The following is a 27,903-nucleotide window of genomic DNA, read 5'->3' on the forward strand; positions in this document are numbered from 1 at the left end:
TAAAATCAGTGGTGGGTTGCTACCAGTTAGCACTGGATCGGGCAAACTGGTAGCGGTGGCGGGAGGCTCCACCCACCCACCAGCTTCTGCGCATGCGCAGAAGTGCACATGCGTGCATGAGCGAACCGGTAGCAACGGGATTTGGAACCCGCTCCTGAATAAAATAAATAGGTTTGAATTATAGAATACTTTACACAAATATGGAGTGACAGCTGGTTGTTGAACATAGTAGAGCATTCTATAATGATATGCTATATACTATTATTATAATACAGTATATAATAAAGTATGCATGAGAAAAATAAAGTGCTTAAAAGTGTTTTGGTGTTAAACCGGAAATAAAACAGGTTGAGATTCTAAAAGAAAACTGGGACATTTAAAAAACAAATACAATGTATGATGGTGAGGTAGAAGAAAAAAAGAATGCAAAGTTGACCTGATGGTTATGTGTGTATATAAAACTATCCACATGAAACATGAGAACCACTTCTCTTCCCAAATAAAGTTTGTAACTCAGAAGCATACCAGCAAATACTCTTTTATTACATTTGTTCAATTTGCCATACTATAATTTTAAGACTGTTTCATGAACATAAAGATCAGTATGAAAGTAATGGTTTGAGAGTAAGTCAACTTCAATTTTGAAAACAAAAGTAGCATTTTTCACATACTTCAGTTTTTACACAATTACTTCCTCAACAAAAAACAAAACAAAATTATTTTCAAGTTTTTCCCCATTGCACTTGTTACCACCAGAATTACATGAAAGACTTTACAATACAAAATTACAAAGAGGGGCAGAATCTACTAGTACAAAACAGATAAAGGCTATGTAACTCTTAAATTGAAATGTACTAGGTACTCAATGAAGAATTTCAACCTGTGGCTTCTGGTGAACCTTTCAACATTCATTTATATGGATTTTTTTTCTTTTCCTGAAAGCGTCCTTTGTTTAAGAGGAGAATATTAGTGGTATCCTGGAAACAAGGCAAGAACAGACTTATTTTGCAGTTCAAGTATTATCATAAAAGGGAGCCAAGATCTATGCAATGTGTTTTAAGTAGCGACACTTTGAGATCGTACAGGGAGAAGAGGCAAGTAAGCATTTTAGCTTATATGCATGTCCAAAGAATAAAACATTTCAAAAAAAATTCCCCCAAGTCTAATTATTTGAGATCCAATTATAGTGTTAAGATAAAAATGAGTGTTACCTGTAAGTTAAATTGACCTAGCTGTTTTAAAAATATGAAAACAATTCAAGATATTCATAAAACAAATGTTATTTTGAGAGAATATGACAAGCAAGACAGCTGCTGCTCTTGGTCTAGAGGCTTGAGAGATGATAATATACTTCTATCAGCATTTAGTGGCTGGTTATGCTCATACCACTTGCCCATAATCTTCCTGCCTTAATTTCTACAACAGATGGGCAACTCCCATCATCCAGCACAGGTAGCCATGCTAGCTGGACTGATGAGAACTGTTTGATAATATCTGAAAGGACACTTGGGCCCATCCCTATTCTAGAAGTTTAAAAAAATGATTCTGAACATCCATGTCATATATTTTGGTTTATTCAACAGAGGAGCAACCAAACACAGTCCTGGCAAGAACAATAAGTATCTCATTTGCAGAAGAATAAAACTAAGGTTCACTTTGATTCATATGACTAAGACTAGGACACATTTCTACCTGCTTTTGCCTTCATTTTCACTATTTGGCTAATCAGCATCCTTTCTAAAGAGATGCCTTTCCTAAAGAGACAGTTGACAAAGAGGTATTTGAGACTGTAATATACTAGCCAGTTGTTCAAAGTAAAGCACCTTTGCTTTGAGATCCAGGCAGCTAAATTCAGGACTTTCAAAGGCTGGCTGCAGTAGCGTACTGTGCAAATTTTGCAGTTTGTTCTCATACTTCAGTTGCATCCCTCTTTTTTGTATTGTTAAATGAATCATAAGAACATGAACATTATCACTATAGCTTAAACTAGTTTCAGCAGAAAACATCAAACTGCTTTTCACAGTGCACCAATTTATTTCATAAAACATGTTCATGATGACCCAAATGGTAACAGTTTTCCAGGATGGGGAGGCTGCCTTTATCGGTTAAAGCCTCCCCAATCCTTCTCTTTGTGAGGTGGCACCCACATTTACCACGCTTGGTTTGAGGTTCTCCTGTGGAAGGAGCACTACTTCTACAGTTAGTTGTAAACACTTTCCTCAAAAGAGATTAAGTGGCATCTTTTCCAAAAGGATTCTCACACATGAGAAAACATTGAAAATTACAAAACGAGGGAGGGTTAAACTTGCAAATCAAGAAAATCAACCCTCTTAGCCCTTCACCAATTACTCAGGATCAAAGTTTTTTCTCTCTTAGTTTATTCTTCAGGTACTCATTTACCAGTACAGATTGTCCATCACCATTGCTTAAATACTTATCCTTTCCAAATTTATGTTCTTGCTTTTGCCTTCTTATCTCTTTATACCGTAAGGTGATGTCACTGAAACGAACAAAAAACAAGAATTGTTTCTTTCACTTAAAAAAAAAAGAAGCAATAAACCTCTGTAGTTCCTTTCATTTCTCTAAAACAATTGTAAACTAGATTTTGCATCTCGTAATTCTGTTTAAAAAGTGCTATACATTTTAATCAGCCTTCCAAATAAACAAACTGAGATGATCCACTCTCAATCCCCCCCCTCAACTCTTTGGAGATTTAATGCAAAGCAGAAATGTCTGGGCAGCACTTCAGATCTGATCTCCAAAAAGTATTTCAGGGCATGCGGGAGAATGAACGTAGCATCCCTCTGCAATACCTTTAAGCAATTATATCTTTTCCTGGAATCCAGTGCTGCTACATGATCCCAATGAAAGGGTTATGATCCCAAAAATATGTTTATGTGGCACCTTGAAACTGAATCCAAAGCAAGAGCCTTGATAGTACAGTGGTCTACGCACCCTGTTATTAACACAGCTGCCTGCAATTTACTGCTGGTTCGAATCTCTCCAAGGCTCAAGGTTGACTCAGCCTTCCATCCTTTCTAAGGTAGGTGAAATGAGGACCCAGTTTGTGGGGGCAATAAGCTGACTTTGTATAAATATACAAAAGTATGAAGGCTATTGCTTAACGCATTGTAAGCCGCCCTGAGTCTCCGGAGAAGGGCAGCATATAAATCAAATTAAAAAAAAAAAAAGTTATCCTGCAGCCCTCCTTTCTGAGATGGGGAGCATAAGTTGGCCTAGCCAGAGGGAATACATTCTGCCAAACAGAACCTCATAACCTAGGGTATGCTATCCGATATCTTTCTGTCCCATTTCTCTATTTCGATAAGAAAGAGCAAGAAATCTTTTAGATAAGAAATTTAATTTGGGGGATTAGTTCAGTATACAAACTCTCTCCTCTTCCTTGGATCTAGAGTTGCCCTATTGATGAGATGGGCAGCATATACATTCATTCATTCATTCATTCATTCATTCATTCATTCATTCATTCATTCATTCAATAAACAACAAACAAACAATCTCATGGGAACAGACAGCGTGCTTCTTTCAGAATTATAGGGCAACTAAGTGTTATAATTAAGGCTTTATTAAAGATCTTTAATCAAAGGGTTACCTGAAAATCAACAAGAAAGTTAATTTCTATTAGTGAGTCTCCCAACTTTGGCGTCTTGAAAATATGGATGTTTGTTCATGTGCTTAATAACTTTTATCAGACCATAGTATTTTAAAATTCCCATACAAACAACCTAAAGATTACAAGCCTAGCTAGACAGTCAAGAATCAAATTTTGCTTACTGAATGAAAAAGCGCCAAACTGTCCACGCAAGCACAAGCATGATTCCAAGGATCCAACATTGAGTAATGTAGAAAGGGAGTGACAGTGTTAAAGTGTATGGATCATATTTTACCACTATAAGGAACTCTGTAGCTGTGATAGCAGCAACCAGCCAAGCTTGCTGACCCAACTTCTTATGGAATTTCCTGCAATAAAACAAAAGTAGTAGCATATAGGTACAAGACATATCTGTACTCAAAATATTATTCACAAGGCAAATCCAAAAAAATGCATTATCTTAAAAATTTGCTGATTAAATTGAATTACTCCAGTTAATATCAATTTCATTCAGTAATATTATAAAAATGTTATCTTGAAATGCTTCTCTATACCATACCCAGGAAGCATAACTTCAGAAGCAACTGCTTTTCAGACAGACTCTCATGTGCCCCAAAATCAGAGGCTGAAATAGGTGATATTTGAGAAGAGTCTATATTCTAGTAAAAGATTTGATAGAGTGGATTACAGTCTGCAAAACATTACCCCATAAATAACAGTAAATGTCTATCATGCAAATATTGATCACCATGGTAACCCAAATTTCTATATTGATAAAACTACATTTCATATACATATGGTATATTCACCAACCTTGTTCTAGTGGTTTATTTACAATGGACATTTCATTCCCCAAAGCATTCCAAAACAACAAGCAAACAACAAGCTGATCTGTTACTTGGGCAAGATGTCTGGACAGGTGTTATGGCTTCCCCTACAACAACTGTCTCCAACCTTTCCAGCTTGGCGGCCTGGCAGGGTGAGGGAGAGGAGATGAGTCTCTGTGAGTGACAGGAGTGTGTGTGTGAGCACATGCAGCTCCAACTGCAGAAGCAGCAGGTGCGCACACTGCTCACACAAATGGAGCTTTTCACACAAGCGCAATCACCCGCTGCTTGTGCAAGTAGAGTTGCGTGACTCCTTGCCCAACAATTGTGCAGCCTGGTTCCGAAGAGGCCATGGCCTGGTAGTGGGCGTCCCCTGGGAGTTGGGGACCCCTGCCCTACAAAATCTGTATGCTTCTGTGTGGTTTCTCGGTTGAGTTCTGGGGCAAGAGGGACAATGCTAGGAAGATTGAGCAGGGTAAGTGCACACTTCATACTTGGGATGTTGGTGAAGGAAGAAAGCAGGGAGGGGAGACATTGCAAAGATCTGTCAAGCAGATGGACAGTGTGCTGGTGCAACAGCTTAAAGATTGGTAGCCTAAGAAGATGCTCAGAAGTTTGAATAGAAAGGCATGATTAATGGGGGGGGGAGGGTGCTGAGCAGTTGGACTGGTATGCTGGCTGGTGTATTCTGGAATAACAGCATTGGGAATTTCTTTTCCCCAGCCTGGCTTCTGGCCCATTTTGTACTTTCTCGCTGACAACAGTTGAAAAAAAAGCAACAACTTCCCTAAAGTTAGAAGAGGGAGTGATGCTACATGGAGGGCTGTTTCTAAATGCCTGTGGCCAGTGTCTCAGAAAAGGAAGGAAGGAAGGAAGGAAAGAAGGAAGGAAGCAAAGATATAGAGGTGGGTGGGGATTTAACAACAGACAGATTCCACAGATGCTCTGTCTTGAACAATCTGTTAGACAATGGTACCTAAGTAGTAATCGTTAATTGGTTCCCGGAAGGGCAACGAGTACCAAATGATCCGTATGATAAAGAATAATGTAGTGTGTCACAAGAGAGCCGACACTGAGAAGTTCGAGATTGTGCATTGAATACCAAACAAACGATGGGTACTGGGACAAAATTTTTATGTCAAAATGCATTAAATACCAAATTTGATGAGTTCCAAAGCTGTTTAGTATAAAGGTACCACTGTATTCACTGTGCTGCAATATTATTACATTAATATTTTAGCTTTTTAATAAAGAAGAGAAAGTATAGCAATTTCACATAGTTAATTATAAATAAAGAATTTAGGCAGATCATTTTGCTATACCTACAAGGCAGACTTATTTGGGCGAATTCTGACATCTCTAACAAAATTCTTAAAATTTTCAGTGCCTGCTTTTAAATCTAGTACCTAGTAGTTTCCCCATACCGTATCTAGTTTCTGCTGTTTTAAACCAACACCCAGAAAAAATCTACACGAGGGAATGCTGGAAACAATAGCAACTGATACAGCAAGGAATGTCAATCCTATAGCTCTTTAATCTATTTCCTAGCGCAAAGAATCCTGCTGAACCGGATTGTTATATTTCTCAAATATGACCTTATATTCTGTATCACCAAACCAAATACAGTAAAACCTCCATGAGTTGATCTAATTTTCATAGACTATTATCACTCTTATTCCAGCAACTTTGTTCCACATAGAAAACAAGACACAGGCTGCAAAAAGGTATGATTTATTGGCATTCCTTTACAATCCTTCCTTTACAATCACCAGAGCACATCCAGAATAGGTAAAGCGAAGGCCTTGAGCCCCTTTCTTGTACATTTTGTACATTTAAAAAATGGTTTGAAGGAGAAAAAAAACCTAATATACATTTCCCCTTAAAAACATCTGTACCCCACTTCCAAAATGACCCATAGCCCATAGCCCTCAATATATCATACAAAATCTGCATAGTGGTGTATCTGAATATCTGAAAATTTGCAGAGCATTCAATGAGCATTTTAGCAACTGAAAGTAGTCTTTTATTTAAAAGAAGTTACATAAATCTTTAAGCTGCCTAACAGAATGGTGTGCTAGAATAGAAGGGGGAGAAAATCTTCATTAATCTTTGAAAATACTCAGAAACAGAAATATGCCCTTATGTATATTTTATAAAGGAACAATTCTGTAGACAGTTTGCTTTTAACTTCCTCCTACTAGGAAGTGTAGTACTGAGGAGATTCTTATGTTTGTGCAGAAATTGAAATTTTAGTGGAACTGGAAAATACAGTAGTCACTTTCTCTGTAATAAAAGTTAAGAAAGGTAGGAAATTGTTACATATGGGATCATTTTTTGGGATCTTTTCCTTTGATCTCTGTATCTTCTATTGGCAAAGAATGGCAATACCTTGAATTGAAAATGAGGGGTTGGGGATAGATGAAGCTTCCCTTTTCCAACGTTATGCCATCTGGTTGAACAGAGGGCAAAAGAATAAAAGATTCTTTTTCAACTCAAACACAAGGACTGAAAAATGGACCAGAATTCCTCAGAATACTGAGGAGAGAAGTGAGACCTTTTCTTACTTTGAAGAAGGAAACAGTAGGTCCAAAACGAGGGGTCAGGGAACGGTCTGAATGTCACTGCTCAATATCGTGAAATCCAACTAAAGTAATCATTTTTAGCCATTCTTCCCTGCTCTGGGAATCAAAGACCAACAAGTGATCTCCATAAGGTATTGGAATCCTAGATACTAAACACAGACATTTCTCTGATAGTCAGAGATAAAACAGTATGCTGACAAGTTGTAGGGCCAACCAGTTTGCTTCATTATCACCAAACTTAAAACAAAATTACAACAGAACAAAAGATGGATCCAATTAGATGGATCTGTATTCTAGCATTTGATAAACAAAACAAACAGAAATAACAAATAATAAGCAGGCAGGTGTTTACTTCATGCATTGCTTTGTGAGGCCACACTGCTGCAAAATATGAATGCTGTAAAGTGCCTTTATAGTGTTAGAAAACCAAGATTACAAAAATTTTTAGGGTAAATCCAGATTTAACAACATCCTCAGGCTAAGACATTGCTTTTAAAACAGTCTCCGAAATTTTCCTATGCAAAAACTAACTGCATTCCAATTAGTCTGAATCATAAACTTCATTCAAGCTGTGCACTACTATACATTTGAAAACGGCATGCAGCAAAGTAATGTAATAAAGCAGAAATGTTACTTTGTCAAGCATTATATGTCTGAGCCTGGAAAAAAGATCGTATGCTTTTCCTTGAAATAACAGATGGATTCATTCATTATTTTGGTGAATAATGTTTCTCAACAATTTGCAGGAAACATCCCCAGTTCTAAAAATAAAGCAACTGAGTTTAAAGAGAAATAACTTACGGATCATCCATGAAATCATAGATCTCTCTCATGGCTACTCCTCCCACATTCACATAAAAGACAAGTCGCAGCAGGACCAAGTAGTGTTCTGGAGGCATCCATAGGACAAATTTCAAGTAAAATGTGTTCAACTCTGCCAATAAAAACTGACACATACCATTCAATCACTTCCTATTTCCTGTTATTCAAACTTAAAATATGTCACAATTCTTCAAAGTGTATAAATTTGAATGTATGACATGTCTTGCCAAAGAAATACTATCAAAGTTAACAATTTTAATGATTTTAAAAAAATAAAGCTGTATTTTTAATCATTATCGCCTACATTTTCTTGGATGCTGCTATTTCCCTATTCTCATTTATTACATAATGGAAATTTGATGAAATGACCAGGTACTTCAATGTCTAAATGAGATGTGGTTGTCCATGCAACAACTACTGATGTTCTATATTCAAAAATATGGAAATGAATTGTTAGAAAAAACATAATTATTCAGTACAAAATTACAAACTCAAAACCTCACAGTGATTTTAACCTCCTAATCATACTATTTTAAGACGGCCACTTCTTTCATATAAATTCAAAAGATCAAACTTTTAAACAAATGTATTCAAACAATAAAGTCAGATTATCATTCAAGATGACCAATTTTGACAAATGCAGGAAAAATGTTCTTTACTTCATTTCTTTTTCCCCAGATAAATGTTTGTATTTGATTAAACAGAAAAATACCAAGCACATTACCTTTTCTTCACTACCAGTTGTCCTATTTAAGTTCTACCAGTTATGTGCATATGTGAATGAACTGCTTTGGATGGAGAGGGTTTCTCCTTCCTGTGGTCTGTATTATCAGGGAATCATTTACTTACAGTATAATAAATACTGAAATAAAGTGTGTTTCTTGCATGTATACACTCATCCCTTAGTCTATACAATTTATATATTGCTTAGTATTTATATAGCCTTCTAAATTAAATGGGACCATCATGGCATCTTCTTTCCTTCCTTTTCTTTATTTTGCTCTTAGCATGAAAACAGGAATTCTGGAAGAATAATTGTATTTGTATTATGTCAAACAGGGAGTCTGTGGGAAAAAGCAAGAAATCTTTTTACAGTATTTTGAAAAATAAAAAACGATTTGAAATACTAATATTAGTTCATTGAAAAGAAATTGCCCTTACAATAAAAATAATACCACACACTGCTAGCCATCTGCGAAGGCTGGATGCTGGCTTCCACTCAAATTTAACCCAACTGTATGGTGTGAATTGAAAGGCAATTCTCTTCATTTTACCTCTGGAGAGGAAATTAAAGATATTTCATGTTAATTTTTAAAAAACTTTCAATTAAATAAAATGTGATTAACAAAAACACTAAAAAAGGCATAAATAACAAAAACCCAGAAGTAATGCAGAAACTAAAAATAAAAACAAAAAAACAAAAAAGGTTGGGAGTATACAGAAGTATTTTTTGTAATTTAAGAAATAAAACAATACTTTACACACCCGAGATTTTAATTTTTTGCATATACACACCCACGAAAACTTAAGAAGACAACTATGTTCAACGTTTCTACTCAAAATGACATTTGTATAAATGGTAATAAGCCATCATTAACCTATTACTTAATTTATTTCACAAACATACCATCTCATAATATTTATGAAACTTCTAACTTCTAACTATTAATTTATCCTAAATTAAAACTATTTAATCTTTATTTAGGATTCATTAGCATAAAAGGTGATAAAAATTATAAAATTTGCATTTTTCTGCCTTAAATATAAAATTTTGTAACTGAACATACTTATATGTGGGAATATTCCAAAGTCCTTGCCATTTATATGTTTTCAAAGAAAGCCACCCCAATGTCTTCATTCCGCAGTAGATGCCAAGTCCATTGCATAAGATTACATCCATAATCCACTACAAATAATAATAATAATTTAATGATCCATCACAATCTCTACATAACTTGTGACTATAGCAATAATGGTACTGTAGTTTCTATACATAATATGCATGTACCACACACACACACACATTACCCTTATAAAATACTAAATAGCACTTTAAAATAGCAATTATATATAACCAATATTTTGGCAAAACAGATGCTTCTTAGCCCATAAAATGATTTCATCTATAGAATTATTATTAGACCCTTTTCAGTCTGGCTTCAGGCCTGGCTACAGCACGGAAACTGCTTTGGTCATGCTGATGGATGATTTCTGGCAAGCCCGAGATGGGGGTCATGAGGGAGCTGGGAGTGGGAGGCACCGTGCTACAGTGGTTCTCCTCCTATCTCTCTGGTCGGTCACAGTCGGTGTTGGTAGGAGGACAGAGGTTGACCCCTAGGCCCCTCGTTTGCGGGTGCCTCAGGGCTCGGTCCTCTCTCCCCTCCTATTTAACATCTACATGAAGCCGCTGGGTGAGATCATCCAATGACACGGGATGAGGTATCAGCAATATGTGGATGATACAGCTGTATATCTCTACCCCACGTCAATTCAATGATGCGGTGGATGTGATGTGCCCGTGCCTGGAGGCTGTGAGGGTCTGGATGGGAGTCAACAGGCTCAGACTTAACCCAGACAAGACCGAGTGGCTGTGGGTATTGCCTCCTAAAGACCATGTCGATTGTCCATCCTTGATTCTGGGGGGGAGAAATTGTCCCCCTCAGAACGGGCTCGCAATTTGGGTGTCCTCCTAGACTCACAGCTAAGATTAGAGCAACATCTGACAGCTGTGGCTAGGGGGACCTTTGCACAGGTTCGCCTGGTGCACCAATTGTGACCCTAATTGGATCAGGCTCTCCTCACAGTCACTCATGCCCTTGTCACCTCACGGTTAGATTATTGCAACACGCTCTACATGGGGCTACCCTTGAAAAGTGTTCGGAGACTACTGTTGGTCCAGAACGCAGCTGTGCGAGCTGTCGTGGGTGCACCTAGGTACACCCACATTCTCCGTGAGCTGCACTGGCTCCCTATTAGTCTCCGGTCACAATTCAAGGTGTTGGTTATTACCTTTAAAGCCCTACATGGCTCAGGGCCAGGTTATCTTCGAGACCACCTTCTGCTGCATAGCTCCCAGCGACCGGTAAGATCCCACAGAGTTGGTCTCCTCCGGGTCCTGTCAGCTAAACAATCCGCGGGGGAGGGCCTTCTCTGTGGCTGCCCCAGCTCTCTAGAACCAGTTACCTCCTGAGGTCCGGACCATCCCCACCCTATTGGCCTTCCGAAAAGCGGTGAAGACCAGGCTTTTCCGGCAGGCCTGGGGCTGTTGATCTCGCTCTTGTGATCTGGTGAGCTCCGGCCATGAATGGTCACTAACTTAATCACCATTAAAAAAACAGTTGCCAAATTGGGTCTGGTCATGTGATGACATAGGTGTGACTGAAATTCTGGTCCCAATTTTGATCTTAAGTGAGGACTACCCAAACTGGCTCTCAGGTTCATGTGTATCTGTATTTAATATAACATTAGAAATAAAAGAAACTGCCAATCATTTTCATGAATCCCAGGATATCAGAGTTCAATGCTAGATGGTCTCTAGAAAGAAGAGTCTATAAAAATTACTCTTGCCAAAGTTATTCATATTTAATTAGTAACTAAACCCTGTGAAATGAGTTTTTGAAAAATGAATTTGCATCACTATATGCCAAATAATTTTTAAGAGAGTACTTAATACTTACATGATCCCACCAACATTCACTGAAATTTGGAAGCTGATGTTCTAGACTGTACTCCAGAAACTCAAACGTTACACTGATAATCATGCACATCCACCAATCCCGAATCATTAGTGTCTAAGCAAATTATGAAAGAAGAAAATTATTCTGCAGATCAGTTCAAATTTGCATTACCCAATATTGAAGAAAAAATAAGAAAAAAAATCTCACTGACATTTAACTTGTGAATAGTAGTAGTAAATGCTTACCACTGTTTTCAAACATTATATATTTGCACTAATTTATGATATTTTAAAATAAACATCAATATTCATTCTCATGTGTAATGCGACATACCATTTAATAAATTTACTAAGCAATTTCCTTGCTAATGTTTCTTGAATGCTACTATCCCTAATTATTTGCATTTTTATATGCATGGTTTTGATTGCAAAATCCAAAGGATAGTAGTATTTGGATTCATGTATTAAGTGAAGGAGCATAACTTAAGAAAACAGCTGTTAAAATGTGAATCAAATTATTTTTTTTCTCCAGTTTTGTTTATACTATATTGTACACCAGTAGTCCTTTGAAAATGACAAATTCTAGACACTAGGAACAAAGGCTCTCAAAAACATCCGCAGCACAAAATATTGAGTTTACTTTCAGGCAGGAACTTAGAATTACTCTTTAAATTCCAAGTATGGATGAACAGTCCTATGAGAAGGAAGTTGGTTTCTGTTTTTCTATTTTGAATAAAAAGGAAAATAAAATTCTACCAGTACCCTTTCATATATCATAAAACAAAAAATGGATGAAGCATGAGGCTTGATTTTCTGCCTAATTGGAAGCGACTGCTCTCAATAAATATTAAGTGCTGAGAAACGTAATTGGTGCTTTCTGCTACACAAACACAAGATATCTACCGTATAGGTGATTATTATAAAAATGAAGTTATTTTGCCATGTGTTGTTGAAGCCTACAGCTGAATTATAGTGCATAACTTTGTAGCAGAACACAAACCTGAACAATCTTATCTGCTCACCAATGAATAGCTGGGTTATGATTCCATCCTGATTCACTCTATACAGTGTATATTTTTCTGAATTGTCTGATTCTTCCATCTCTAGTTATATAAATCTTTGTCAATGAATACTTTCTATTTGGATTGCATTTTTCACTGAGTGTTTAAAATGACACAGTAATGTTCTTTGGATAGATTGTTTAAATATATATATATAATGAATATTCTTAATGATTTAGGTAGAAGTGCAAATTTTCCAAAGAGCTGACTGTTATACCAGTCCAATAAAATAGTACGTTACAACAGTACAACAACAGTAGTATTTCTAATATCAAAAGCAATTTAATAATGAAGGAATTGGAATAATGGGGATGTAATATAAAGTTTCCCATATTCTGATAAATGATATTTTAGGTGAAGGAATGCTGTTTGATAGTGGGATGTCAATCCAACATCCCAATAAGAACACATGCATCACTTTTCATAAATACAGAATTATGCAAGCATTCAAATCAATGACCTGTGGACATTTGTACACAAATTATATGCATGTTGAACATAACATAGCCTTTGAACATTACTCATGCAGAGCTACTAAACAAGAACTTTCCAGAATTATGCTGAAATCAAATACTTAAGATATAATTTCTGATGGTCAATTATTGACAGATAAAATATAAGGCAATTGGAGTATGTCAATTTTTACTGCAGAATGCACACTACAATGTAGTACTTTCAAATACTAGCATAAAATGTTATCTTAAAAGTAGAAAAATGTCTTATGCCAACATTCTCAAACTAACATTCCAAATACATTTTCTAGCTTCATGAAATGCCTGAAATTATTAGATAACTAAAGGTGAAAAAAGTTTGCTTCAAGTTTCTATCAAAATGATGTATTTTAACTACATTCTAGAAAATCCATGGGAAGGATTACGACTTTAAAATTGGCCTCAAGTAATATCAATTCCAATTGTAAAGCAGAACAAAGGTTACTTTCTCAGTATTTACTGTATGTGTAAACACTATTTTTAAAAATTAAGGCAGTGAAAGAAGTTATAAATAGTGTTTTTAAAATTCATCTCTATACTCAATTGTACTCTGTACTCAATTGAACTGATAGCTAAAGACACATACAGGTAGTCCTTGAATTATGAGCACAATTGAGTCCAAATTTTCTGTTGGTAAGCAAGCTAGTTAAGTGAGTTTTGTCCCATTTTACAACCTTTCTTGCTACAGCTGTTAAGTGTATCATGGCAGTTGTTAAGTAAATCATTTAGTCATTAAGCAAATCTGGCTTTTCCGATTAACTTTGGTTGTTGGAAGCTGGCTCTGAAGGTCACAAAAGGTTATCACATGACCCCAGAACAGTGGAACTGTCATAAATACAGCTGCCAAGAGCCCAATTTTTGATCATGTGACCACAGGGATGCTGCAATGGTAGTTAAGTGTGAAAACTAGTCATAAGTCACTTTTTCAATGCCATTGTAACTTCAGAGAATCACTAAATAAATTTGTCGTAAGTTGAGAACTACCTGTATACCTCAACTGGTTTTTCTGTCAGCTTACACCATCACTATATAGAGGAGGTCAGGTCTGCTGTACTGATAGCAAAAAACAACTAGAGTAGCCTTCATAGATGCATTACAAAGTTATAGTCAATGATGACTAGAAGTTTTAAAACTAAAATAAATTTGAGTAATTATGAAGAGAAAGGTTGTTTCGTAGCTATGAAAACATAATCAACTGCTTAGCAATAATTACAAAGCAGGACTGTTCAATATACTTTGTATATTAAGAGGGAAATAGTGATGCATTTATGTGTCCATTAGTTTAACCTTACTAGGGACACGGTGGCTCAGTGACTAAGATGCTGAGCTTGTCGATCGAAAGGTCGGTAGTTCAGTGGTTCGAATCCCTAGTGCTGCGTAACCAGATGAGCTCCTGTTACTTGTCCCAGCTTCTGCCAACCTAGCAGTTCGAAAGCACGTAAAAAATGCAAGTAAAAAAATAGGGACCACGTTTGGTGGGAAGGTAACAGCATTCCATGCGCTTTTGGTGTTTAGTCATGCCAGCCACATGACCACGGAGACGTCTTTGGACAGCGCTGGCTCTTCAGCTTTGAAACGGCGATGAGCACTGCCCCCTAGTGTCGGGAACGACTAGCACATATGTGTGAGGGGAACCTTTACCTTTACCTAGTTTAATCGTAACATAGGTAGCTGTTTTAAGTCTTATATTAAAATAGCTTAATACCTTAATTAAGATTTAAAGATATTCAAGTGTAAAACAGAATTTTACTGTCAGAAATTTATTTAAAAAATAATTTAGATGACCAGTGATAATAATAAAAAATAAGAAGCACTTGTAATACTGACAAGGAATGAGACTTAAGAACTATAATAAGAAATTAAGCAAAGAAAGGGCCAATTCTCACCTTTAAATACCAACCAAGAAAATGAGCAGGAACAAATCCATCTAGTTTATCCTGTAATTCAAGTAGATTATACAGATTAGAGTTACTTTCTATGTAATAAAAGGAATTAACATAAATGATGACAATGACTACTGAAGCATATATTTCCATATGCAATGTGAAACATTTTCACAATGTTTTCAAAATATTTGTTAAATGGTTAAAAAAATGTTTACATCTCACATCTAATGTATAATGTAAATTTTTCTAACAAAGAGATTAATGCTCTTCTTTTTTCAATTTTTATAAGCTATCTGGAAGATGAAAAATGGGTGCTTATCTTAGATAATACAATATTTGATCATATAATGTTCCTGAGATGTTAAATTCTGCTGTTGTGTACACCTCATCCCAGCAAAACCTTAGGCAAACATGATTATCTTAACTTTCAAAAACTATACCTTTGTACCTTTGAGCCACGAGTCTAGAAATACAGCATGAGTCTCAATCTGTTCTTTAGATCTGAGGCATCAATGCTTTGGATCAGTTTTTTACTCCATAAAAAGGAAATGCTTTACTGAAATATTACGTAGTTCAAAAATGTGGAAGTAATTAAATAATTTAAGTCAACTCTTAATATACAATTATGGAGAAATGAAGAGCATGATTAAGTTACTACACAGGTTAGAAGATAGTTACAGAAACATGCATACATTTTGCATTACAAAAAAAATCCACATTCAAGGTAACAATATTTATATATAAATTTATAAAATTGGAAAACATCTTTATCTTTGTTCTGCATTTGGTTAGTTATGAAAAAATAACAAAAATAACAACAAAATACAAAGCCATATGCAAGGCAGTAATATCTTAGTTCCCATGAGTAGGAAATGACTTTTATGAGTTTCAAAATTTTACTACAGATAATCCTCATTTAGCAACCACCTTGGAGAGCAACCATTCACAAATGCAATGGTAATAAATGCTTTCCACTCTGAGCATTTATGATGAAAAAGGCCTTTAATATGAAACCGATTAAGGTCTGGTCAGTTTCATGCAGCAGCTATGAGGTCTGGAGCAGGGGTGGGTTCTAAATTTTTTTACTATCGGTTCTGTGGGCGTGGCTTATTTTGTGGGCATGGCTTGATGGTCATGTGACAATTATTTAGGATTTAGCAGAGGTACTGATTTACCAGGTTTTTAACTGCTTGCAGAGCTTTACTGATCTACCCATTTTTTTTTTGCAGGCACTGATCTATCCATTTATTTTTGCAGGCACTGATCTACTCATGTATTTTTACAGGCACTAATCTACTCATGTATTTTTGCAGGCACTAGTCTACTCATGTATTTTTGCAGGCACTGATCTTCTCATTTGTTTTCTTTTAACACTGATCAGCTGTAGGGCGGCCCTTTGAAGCCTCACGGCAAGAGTTTAAACAGTTTTTTTCCCTCTAGCCATCAGCTGGGACTCAGGAGGCAGCAATAGATTGGGGGTGGGGCCAAATAAAAGGTAAGAATAACACGGGGGGTGGGGGGGCGCGGGGGGTGGAGGGGCGGGGGGGAGCAGAACCGGTTCGGTGACGTCATATCGTCACTGCTATCGGCTCGGGAGAACCGGGCCGAACCGGGAGGAATCCACCACTGGTCTGGAGCCTTTTAATAATTACTAAAGGTCACAGTGACCTTGTTAACTCATAGTTAACTCTTTTTAAGGAAATCCTCCACTGAAAAGCAGCTCAGGAAGAAATTGTTTAAGCAATCTCTCCACCCTGCAGGGAAGCAAAAAAAAAAAAAGGGGGGGGATGAATTAGGCACAGGACATTATGTAAGAGAACTTTATCTAAATGAGACAGCAACTATCAATGATCTTCACAGCATCTCTCTCTCTCAGAGAGGTGTTCACTTGGCAATCACTTTGCTTAATGACCAGGTTGTTGAACCAATTGCAGTCACTAAATAAGGACTACCTGCAGTCTGTCTTTCAAGTTAATTTTGCTTTTAAAGAAATGAAGCCTGAAATTCTCAGAAAGATGCATTGGAACTCATCTATGGAATTGCTGAAGACAAACTCTTAGTTATGAAACAACTGATGTTGGATTAGGCAACAATTATTAGGCATCCATGGTAAATAAAGTAGTACAAAATCCTAGGACATAAAGGTATTATTAAATGAATACAATCCTTCCGTTTTAGCATCTTACCCAAATATTGTGAAAGGCATCTGTTTCATTATTGGGGTCATATATAAGGCAATTTCCACCATAGTCTCTTTCTGGTAAAGGGACTCCTAAATTAGGATCTATAAATTTCATAAACTGTCTTCCATCATGTACAGTCTGCAAAATTAAATACATGTTCAAGAACATCAACATTTGTTTTAAAAAGTCATATTTGTTAAATTGGGAATACCAAAAGAATATACATATATAATGGCTACCCCCAAAATATACATACATAATAGCTACCCAGACCCTATAAAAGAATTGAAGAAATAAATTTAGATATCTAGAAAAAAACGTATACAACATTCCAAGTTTGGAACAACCGTATTTTGTGTGGAACTAGGAACAAGGTATCACCATTCTGGATATTTGTCTTTGGCTTATTTCATTCGATTCTTTCAAACTACCCCATACTCCTACAAATGGCTTGTTTAAAAAAAATGCAGATACAAAGAATTCAAGACTGCATTAGCCAATAAAACAACACATGTTGGTTCAATCTCTGCTGATGGGGCTAGGGCTATCTGAGAACAGGAGGAGAGTATAGCTGAGGGAACAATCAAATGCCTAAATATGTAAAAAAAAAAAGTGCTGTCTGTCAAATTATTACAGTGCATTCAGAAAGTATTCAGACCCCCTTCACTTTTGTCAATTTGTTTATGTTGAAGTTCGATTCTACAGTTGTTGAAATTCAATTTTTTCTCATTAATCTATACTCAGTACCTTGTAATGACAAAGTGAAAACAGAATTTTAGAAATGTCTGTACATTTATTAAAAAGAAAAAACTGAAATATCACATTGGCATAAATATTCAGATCATTCACTCCTTTGAATTGAATTGCACCTTTGGCAGCAATTACAGCCTTGAGTCTTTTTCGGTATGACTCAACAAGCTTTGCACACCTGGATTGGGGGATTTTCTGCCATTCTTCTTTACAAATCCTCTCAAGCTCAGTCAGGTAGGATGGCAACCATTGATGGACAGCCATTTTCAGGTCCCTCCAAAGATGTTCAATAGGGATCAAGTCAGGGCTCTGGCTGGGCCACTCTAGGACATTCACAGAACTGTCCCTAAGCCACTTCTGCATTGTCTTGAATGTGTGCTTACGATTGTTGTCATGTTGGAAAGTGAACCTTCAGCCCTGTCTGAGATCCTGAATGCTGTAGGACAGGATATCCCTGTACTTGGTTCCATTCAGCTTTCCTTCAATCCTGACCAGTTTCCCAGTCCCTGCTGCTGAAAAATACCCCCACAGCATGATGCTGCCACCACACTTCACTGTTGGGTTGATATTGGGCAGATAATGAGTGGTGCCTGACATAACATTTAGAATTGAGGCCAAACAGTTCGATCTTGGTTTCATCAGACCAGAGAATCTTGTTCCTCACAGTGTGAGTGTCTTTCAGGTGCTTTTTTGCAAACTCCAAGTGGGCTTTCATGTGGTTTGCACTGAGGAGAGGCTTCTGTCTAGCCATTCTGTCATAAAGCTCAGATTGGTGGAGGTCTGCAGTGATAGTTGTCCTTCTGGAACTCTGTCCCATCTCCAACACAGGATCTCTGGAGCTCAATTAAGAGTGACCATCAGATTCTTGGTCATCTCTCTTACCAAGGCCCTTCTCCCCCGATAGCTCAGTTTGATCAGGCAATCAGCTCTTGGAAGAGACCTGGTTGTGCCAAACTTCTTCCATTTGAGAATTATGGAGGCTACTGTGCTCTTAGGAATCTTCAGTGCAGCAGAAATTTTATTTTAGTCTTCCCCGGATCTGTGCCTTGCAATTATCCTGTCTCTGAGCTCTGCAGGCAATTTCTTTGACCTCATGGCATTTGCTTTGCATTGTCAGCTGTGAGGCCTTCTATAGAGAGGTGTGTGCCTTTCCAAATCATGTCCAATCAATTTAATTTACCACAAGTCGACTCCAATTAAGGTGTAGAAATATGTCAGCAACTATCAAGAGAACCGGGAGGCACCTGAGCTAAATTTCAAGTGTTGTTGCAAAGGGTCTAAATATTTATACCAATATGATATTTCAATTTCTTTTTAATAAATGTACAGACCTTTCTAAAATTCTGTTTTCACTTTGTCATTATGGGATCTGAGTGTAATGAGGAAAAAAACGAATTTCAACAACTGTAGAATCAGGCTGCAGCATAACAAAATTGATAAAAGTGAAGGGGGTCTGAATACTTTCTGAATGCACTGAATGTAGGTTTAAATATGTTTTACACTCTTTGTTATGAGATATTTTATTATCTCATTTTCAGGCATTTCTCAAATTATACCATGCATAGTAGCAACTGCAAAAACAATATTTTTTATGGGTCGAGCTTGGCAAGTAGATTGCCAAATGAGGGTAGTAGCACTGATATGTTACATAGTTTGGACAATGAAACATCTGCAAGAAAACAAGCAAGCTCAGAGAGCACCAAGGACCTCTCATGTCAACCCTGAGCTACAAATATTCTTTATTAGACTGCCAAATATATGAGTGTACTTCACATAAGCATTAGGAAAAAAATACAACTGAATAGCTGGAGAAATGTATTTTTGGAACTTTTCTGTGGATTACTGTTGTTCCTTCTTTGTTGGGAAATGCTTTTTGGCTGTGGCACTTGTTGCAGAAAGTATGCTTAATTGTTTTTTTTTCTTTAGCTGAAAGGATGTTTGTAAAAACTAAAAAAGCATTATTTATTTTATTTAAGATCAATGTAAAATTGTCTTTGCTTTGGATGTCAAGTAGCATTCATCATGAACTACTATACAGTTGACTTTTGCAGTTGTGGGATGAATTCTGGGATGAAAAAAGTAAGAAAATAAGATGATTTTGTTATTCTTTATGAAGGAACATTTAAAATGTTTCAAATTTTATTCTTCTGGACCAAAGTTCATTCAGAACATACTATATTCCATCTTCTAAAGGAACATTCTAAATATTTCATTTCAAACACTTTTCTATTTCATGTATACCATTAATGCTCATTTACTTCTTATAAATATATTTTTAATCAAAGTTTTTGTATCAATCAGTTTTCTACAGATTATGGCCATCTCTATGAAAATATGCCTTTTGCTTTTCCAAACTTTCCAAGAATAATTGTTTCACTAAAAATTGTTTCACTAAAAACATTACCTGTGTCATAATTAAAATGACCCCTCCTGATCTTGACTGGGGTTTGGTATTCATATGACAAATTAACTTGATCCATGACTCAGTTAAAAAGTTATATGAAGATTACCATTGCTTCTGCTTGAAAAAGAGAGAGAAACTAGCTTTTTATTCATTTGAGATTGATCTAATTTCTTCTTTCTGAGGATGAACTGAAACCTGGAAAAAGGGCTAAAAAATTTCAGCAGAACAATTATCCTATTAGATGAAAAGTTTGTCCCAGTGCAGAAAGCAAACCATCTTAAACTTTCCAAAGATATAAGTTAGAAGTACTGCTTGAATGTTTACATACATGTCTAAAACAAATGAGTTAAAAGGAAATTTTGATTCTTGCATTGTAAAGAGGAAGGGGCCATTTTTTTTGTAGAAAGTCCAGATTAAATCCGTGGAATCTTCAGTCACAGAAAGTTCAGTAGATACGATGAGAAATACCTCAATTCAAGATCCCGCAGAGTTACTGCCAAATAGATTAAATCAAACCCACTGCTGAGAATTCTTGGAGTTAAAATCCACAAGATGCTCAGGTTGAGGAAAGCTGCATTATATAATGTACTGTAATATTATAAAGCCAGTTTGGTGTATTGGTGAAGGTGCTGGCCTCAAAATCAGGAGACTGCTAAGGCAGTTCTAAGCCTGCCTTAGGCATGAAAGCTGGCTGGGTGACTTTGGGACCAGTCACTCTGTCACAGGGTATGTTGTGAAGAAATAGGAGAAAAGAATATTAGGTATGTTTACTGCCTTGAGTTAACCAAAATATATTAACAGTTATTATATTAACTATAATAATAATAGTCAGATGGACTATTGAAATGATGTCACTTATGCATTTGTATGCAATATGCTTTCATGGTAAGAAGTAAAGCTGATTATTATGATCTCTACTTTTTATCTCTAAGGTTTTCTTTAAAATACAAACTTTAAATTCCTTACCTGAAAAAGTATGAAGATGAGAAAAAGCTCATAGACAACACTGACGCATAGCCAAAACCTCCAGTAAGCTAGTAGAACAAATTAACAAACGTAGATATATTACAGTTGGGCATAAGGCTAAACTAGTACATATAGAATCTTTAGGAATAATAAGAAGCTTTGTTTGTATGGAATTGTATATGCTTTGAAGGAAGTCTAAAAATAAAAATGCAGAAGGCCCAAATGACTAACTGGAAAAGGTTAGTGAAATCAATTACAGAGAAAATTCACCCATATTTTGAGGATTTACAATCCACTCATTCCGATAAAGAGATTTGGGCAGCAAACTATTGTGGAGTACTCTGATCAATTCTTATGAATTAAAGTTTAATGGGCTCCTTCCCTTAGCTTTTTGTTCTACATCCAACTGTAGTTTTATTACATATTTTTAAAATTACTAATAAAAATGAAACAAGGTTCAAAGTAGGGCAAAACACCCTTGCAACTTGGCTAATATACAGAGAACACTGCAGTCTTATATTACAAATTTGTATCTTATAAAATAGCTGTGAATTGTAGTGAAAGTAAATCTGACTTCATCTATGTGGCATATCTCACTTATTCAGTTTCATATCACATCATCATTTCAAAATGGAAAGGTTTAAAGTCAAGGAAATTACAGGTGAGGGTAGTGTCAGCAAATAAACATTCCAAGAATTAATAAAAGGGCATTCTGAAAATACCAGAAATTAAACAAGCAGCACCTTATGCTGAACTTATCCTATTTCACTTATCCTATTTTACTATCAAGAAAATACAACATCTTATTTAGACAGGTAAGATTGATTTGTTGGTCATATTGATCAAAATAAAGAAAGGGCTGAACCAAACTAAAAGAAGGTGGCCCCAGAATTACTTGGAATACCTTCTCAAAACTATTCACTGATAAATTAGAATTTGCAAGTACTTTAAGGAATAGCAATTTACAGATGTGAGTTTCAGAAGTTCCATTCAAAATAACAATAGTTCAAATGGTGTATTTATTATTTTAATTGCATCTGTTATTTCATGAATAGATTACAGGCACAGACGACTATAAAGAGAAAATGTACTTCATAGTATCTAAGCATTATAAAAACAAACTACTTCCTTATTGTCATTAAAATTAATTCTAATTAGATATATTGCATGTTTAAAATTGTTCTGATTTTATATCTTCCATTATGAAGATGTTCTTAATGCTCTTTAGCTACAGAGAAATATGTATATAAAATAGTTTTTTGAAATATGAACACTTCTATTAGAATGGCTGTGTATTTTTAAAATGAACATGGCTTTGATTGTTTCACTAGGACCCATGCTTATTGAAACATCCTTCCCTGATAAGAATAGGAATGTGCGTACTGTAGTGAGAAAAAAACTCCTCCAAAAACTGGATGGACCACTGTTTCTTCAACATGGGAATGTTGACAAACAATGAACTAGAGACTTCACACCCCCAGAAGTATCTTACAAGTGTTCATATGAACTGCTCATACAATGAGTACAATATATCTTCTATTAACAGTTTCATGACACACTGACCAAACTCAGGTCACTTTTACAACATTCACTACAGTGCCCAGCACTCATTTATTTGCAATAACCATTTCCTCGTGTATCATCTATTCTGTTATTTTTATTAAGAATGGTAAGGAGAAGTTTTCATAAACATATGGGTAATGATACAGTTATAGATACAGTTCTATGTTTTTTGATATGATTTTTATCTTAAATGTTACTTATATATTCTTTTAAATATGTTGCAAAACTAAGCAGGAAATTGGAAAATTTACATAAATATACAGCAGCATGTTAAGCATACAGAATCTATACAATACATGGTTAGCATGGACAGTGATCAGATTAGGACTTTCAAAATGCTATGACAGGTTTTGTTAAGGAAATCTTGATAGATAGTATTAAAAATGACGATTTTCAAAATTGACATTCATCAGTCTATTTTAATGCTATGAGCTATTTGGATTACCTGGATGGGGTCTTGAAAATGGACCATCTTTTGCTTGAGTGACTCCAAAACACAAAAAAACTAAAATGCTGGCTACAATACCTCTGGAAAATATTAAGAACAAAACAGTCCTCAGTATATTGTAACAATAACTTGCTTACAGTCAATTTAACATGTTGACTGTTCATGTAATATAAAATTAGGAGATACGATTATTAATTTTATCTTGGCTAGAGTTGGACTAAAATGGATGTTTTGCCTACCAGGCTTGGCTACTTAAATGAACCTTGATAACGATCAGTTGGACTGGAAGAAAGCCTCACTGGACTAATTGCTATTACATAGGTATTTCTGGTGTCAATGAAATTTAAATGATCTATAGAGATTCTTAAATAATGAGTTATGGACATACCGTGGATTATAAAACCATCTAAACCTCTTTTCCAATGACATTAAGTCTCACAAATAGATATCTTGCTATTTTGGAATTACTTTAGATATTGCAGAGGCCTCTCTTAGTTTCCCTTTAATATATGGTATGGCTATCTGTCTTGGTAGATTTATTAAGATTTCCTATGAGGAAGAAGCATACCATGTGAGTCAGGTGCAAACAAAACAGCTAGCTACATCTTATTTATTAAGAATATTACAAAAACATGCAGAGTAAGTTAGTTCCATTTTTAGAAATAAAATCTTTCAGATTGTCCAAACAATTACTGTGTCATCTTACTATAAATAGATATCATTCTTTACACATAACAGACAAATTCTGAACAGCAGCATTTAAAGCCTGACATGAAAGCCAGCTGGGTGACTTTGGGCCAGTCACTCTCTCTCAGCCCAACCCACCTCCCAGGCTGTTGTTGTGGGAAAAATAAGAGAAGAAGATGTGTTGGATATGTTCACCGCCTTGAGTTATTTGCAAAAATAATAAAGGCTGATACAAAAGAAAGAAAGAAAGAAAGAAAGAAAGAAAGAAAGAAAGAAAGAAAGAAAGAAAGAAAGAAAGAAAGAAGGGAGGGAGGGAGGGAGGGAGGGAGGGAGGGAGGGAGGGAAGGAAGGAAGGAAGGAAGGAAGGAAGGAAGGAAGGAAGGAAGGAAAGAAAGAAAGAAAGAAAGAAAGAAAGAAAGAAAGAAAGAAAGAAAGAAAGAAAGAAAGAAACCAGTGAGCTCTTTCTAATTTCTATAGAATTAGTGAGCTTGGTTACATGCATTCTTGATATAGTCAATATGTATTATTTTTGTTTTCTGTTTGACTTAGTGTTAACATTGTGGGTATTTTTGAACCATGATAAAATTTATTACTGAATGAATGAAACCTTTAAGGCCATCCAGTCTTGATGAAGTATCATGAAGTTTGGTTAAGACACTGGAAAACCTTAGTTTGCAATGTTTTATATCTAGCCGTCACTGGATTTGATAGCTACATAACCATTTTTCTAGAATTCTATTCTATTTTTATAGAACTGACTAACTAGAACCAAATTGGTGGAAACACAGGAATTCTTTTCAGTCTCAGAAATGAGTTTATAGACTTGGCCAAATAAGCATTCTTTCATACACAACCCAGTTTAGGCAGGGAGAAAAGTCTTTGCATTAGTTCTATTAGAATTTGGAAATCCTTGAGAAACTAATACAGATGACCAAGAAATCTACCAACAGACTCTGATCTATCTAGCTTCTAGCCATCATAATCTGACAAACTGCCAATTTAAAATATCTTTCAGAATGAAATCTTGAAGCCCGGAAATAACCAATAAATAATTCAATTTAACCAAATTAAAATATAACTCTTACTCTGTTAAATCCAAACTAATCCTGCTATACAAAGCAGACATATCTTTTCAAAAAGGGGAGAGAGGCCCAAATCTTACACATTCAATTTAAGAGTGGATACTTTAAGTAATTAGTCTGATGGCTTTTATTTCTAGGCTAACCATATCAGTAAGAGGGAAATTTTCTTAGAGATATTTGCAGAAATTCAGAAGTCTGATAACATTTTTTCCAACTAACACATTTTATTAAAAGGAATTTGCACTCACTTCTTAAATACCTAGAGTGGCAATGCTGTCTGTCTTGATTGATTTATTAATTATATGCCATCAAGTCGTTTTCAATTCTTAGCCACCACAAAAATATTCTCCATGACTTCCTTCCCTTACTCCAACTTAAATCCTGCATCTGCCTCAACCTTTGGGAATGGACAGCATACAAATAAATAACCTAGCATAATATACAGGGATGGGTTCTAATTTTTTTTACTACCAGTTCTGTGGGCGTGGCTTGGTCATGTGATGGTGGGAGTGGCTTCGTGGTCATGTGACTGGGTGGGCATGGCCAACTCAATGTCACTCACGTCAAGGGGTCCCTCACCTGGCCCCTCCCCTCCCAGCCATTCCTTGTCACACCCAAGCCTCAATGTATCTATAGTTCTGTAAAAATGTTGTTCACCTTTTTTCAACTTTATTATCTACATACTATAAATGTATTTTCATGGACCACTGAAAGGAGGAAATGGCTCACATACTTTGCCCAAGAGTATGATAGGCAACAGGTTTTTAAGGGGCTGTCAGAAAGAATGTATAGACAATGTATTTTCCAAAGCACCAGAAGGCAAAACAAGAAGCAATGGATGGAAACTGAACTAAGAGAGAAGCAACCTAAAACTAAGGAGAAACTTCCTGACAGTGAGAACCAATATAGGTGCAGAAATATTTCAGTCATAATTTCACATATAACATAGCCATTCGTGCATATTGTTCAAAACAGTAATTAGTATTATGGTTAATGTTTGACAGCAAGCGTAAAAGTCAAAGATCACAAGAGTGCTTCTTTCTCTGTATGTGTACAAAACATCACATACCAGGAATAGCATATTAAGATGGACTTATGCAACCTGATGTACAAAATAAACACACATATATTTACGCTCTGGACTATAGACATTGAATGCATGTAAATCTCTGAAAAATATGTGGTAGCCCTGGGCAAAAGAAAGGCAGTAAAATCACTCTAGGTGTAGGGACAGTGTAAAATATTAACACATGATAAATAATGGAACAATTAAAAATAATAGCACAGAGTTTTCTCTCTCTCTCTCTCCCTTCCTTCCTCTTTTTCTTTCTTTCTTCTCTCTCTCTCTTTCTTTTTTTCTCCCTCTCTTTCTCCTTTCTCCCTTTCTGTGAAGAACCCCAGAAGGTCTTTGGTAGGAGGAAGAAAAGCCAGACGTTTTGAAACTCAGAACATGCCCATTGATCATCTGGCATTCTTAGAGCTCCACTATTGATTAGCTTAGCCTGAGCAAGGATAGCTAGCAGCCACTTACAATAAGCTCTCAACTTAAGCTCAGTGCAGGTGGGGATCTTTCTAAGCAGAGAGGATTTCTTTGTTTCTTTCTCCCTTCAAGCCCCTCCCCCCTTCAGCCCGTTTTTGCTTCCAGGGGGCTGCAGGGAGTCTTGCTAGGCACTCCCCTGCGCCTCATTGTGGGCTTAGCAAGCCTCCCTGCAGCCCCTGGGAGCCAAAACGGGCTGCGGGGGAACTCCTGTAAGGGGCTGGGAAGATAAGGTCGTGAGCCTGGTGGGGGAGGCGCAGCATGCTCGGGGGGGGGGCTAGCGCAACTTACCTGTAAGCAGGAGGAGGCAGCTCAGTTGGGGGCGCAGGGCAGGCCCCACGTGGGAAGGCAGCTTAGGCAGGCAAGCCGCCCGGGTGGTGAGGAGGAAAAGGAAGTGACTGGGCGGGGCGGCGACCAGGGAACCGGTTTCCGGGGCGTGGCCAGCCAGCCATTAATACCGGTTCTGTGACCCTCGCCAATTTATTGCTACTGGTTCATCCCGGTGGGTAGGAACCCACCACTGATGATATATGAATCCATCATTATAACAGCGTATATCAGTAAGATATATGATGAGTGTGAGTCTATGTGAAAATTACTTTAACACTATATTGAAAAAAATTCCTCTAACTTGAACTATAGATAGCATATATAGCAGATATATAGCAGATTACTATACAGAAACAGGGATCTAAAGCAGAGAAAGTTTATTAGGATTTTATTTATTTAAGAAGTTTACTTGTGTCCCTCAAGTAAAGGGGCACAAAATAAGTGCCCCTTTACTTGAGGTTCTCAAAATAAGATGGTAAGATAAAATAAGATGGGTGGTAAGGAGATAACCTTTGAATTAAATCTACCAGGCAGAACTCTCAAATACAACTATAATTACTGAGCAGGAAAATGGGCTAATTTCTATCAAGGTGAATTAAATAACCAAGAACGGATGTAAGTCACCTTTCCTGTTTTAAAATTACAGTTTCCTGAAAAAACATGTAGGCTGACTTGTTAAAACAGAGCATTATTCAAACCTTTGATTAAGCAATCTAGGAAGCTGGGGGCAATGCTGTTAGTATAGACCTGTATTTTTTTAAGGATAGGAGAATACACTAACATCTTTCTGCAGTTGGGCAGCATTAACAAATCTAACAAGCAACAAAAATCATGGCAGTGAAAAAGAGCCCTTTATCTTAGAAGAAGGAATTTTGCCCTCTCTAGATTCAGGAAGATTTGTGATAAGATACTGCCAAAGGGCAATAGTCCATTTTTCTCTTTGAAGCTGATGTCTCCCACACTAGGCTCAGGGATTAGGGGGATAAAATACTAAA

General features: G+C 36.4%; 1 protein-coding gene across 1 annotated transcript in view; it reads right to left on the bottom strand.

Annotated features, from left to right (window-relative positions):
* Positions 1 to 522: 522 nt before the first annotated feature.
* PTDSS2 (phosphatidylserine synthase 2) overlaps positions 523 to 27,903 on the bottom strand; it is a 43,646-nt gene continuing 16,265 nt past the window's right edge. Inside the window, exons 3-12 of the mRNA XM_087881234.1 lie at positions 23,270 to 23,352; positions 21,262 to 21,329; positions 17,145 to 17,279; positions 14,959 to 15,009; positions 11,522 to 11,635; positions 9,632 to 9,750; positions 9,006 to 9,120; positions 7,824 to 7,969; positions 3,796 to 3,981; positions 523 to 2,500 (exon numbers count right to left, since the gene is read on the bottom strand). Coding sequence (XP_087737360.1) covers positions 2,356 to 2,500; positions 3,796 to 3,981; positions 7,824 to 7,969; positions 9,006 to 9,120; positions 9,632 to 9,750; positions 11,522 to 11,635; positions 14,959 to 15,009; positions 17,145 to 17,279; positions 21,262 to 21,329; positions 23,270 to 23,352 — 1,162 coding nt within the window. The 3' untranslated portion in view covers positions 523 to 2,355. The remainder of the gene's footprint in view (positions 2,501 to 3,795; positions 3,982 to 7,823; positions 7,970 to 9,005; positions 9,121 to 9,631; positions 9,751 to 11,521; positions 11,636 to 14,958; positions 15,010 to 17,144; positions 17,280 to 21,261; positions 21,330 to 23,269; positions 23,353 to 27,903) is intronic.

Source organism: Pantherophis guttatus, chromosome 1, assembly GCF_059756535.1.
Source record: "Pantherophis guttatus breed Tessera chromosome 1, ASM5975653v1, whole genome shotgun sequence".
NCBI classification, from domain to species: Eukaryota; Metazoa; Chordata; class Lepidosauria; order Squamata; family Colubridae; genus Pantherophis; species Pantherophis guttatus.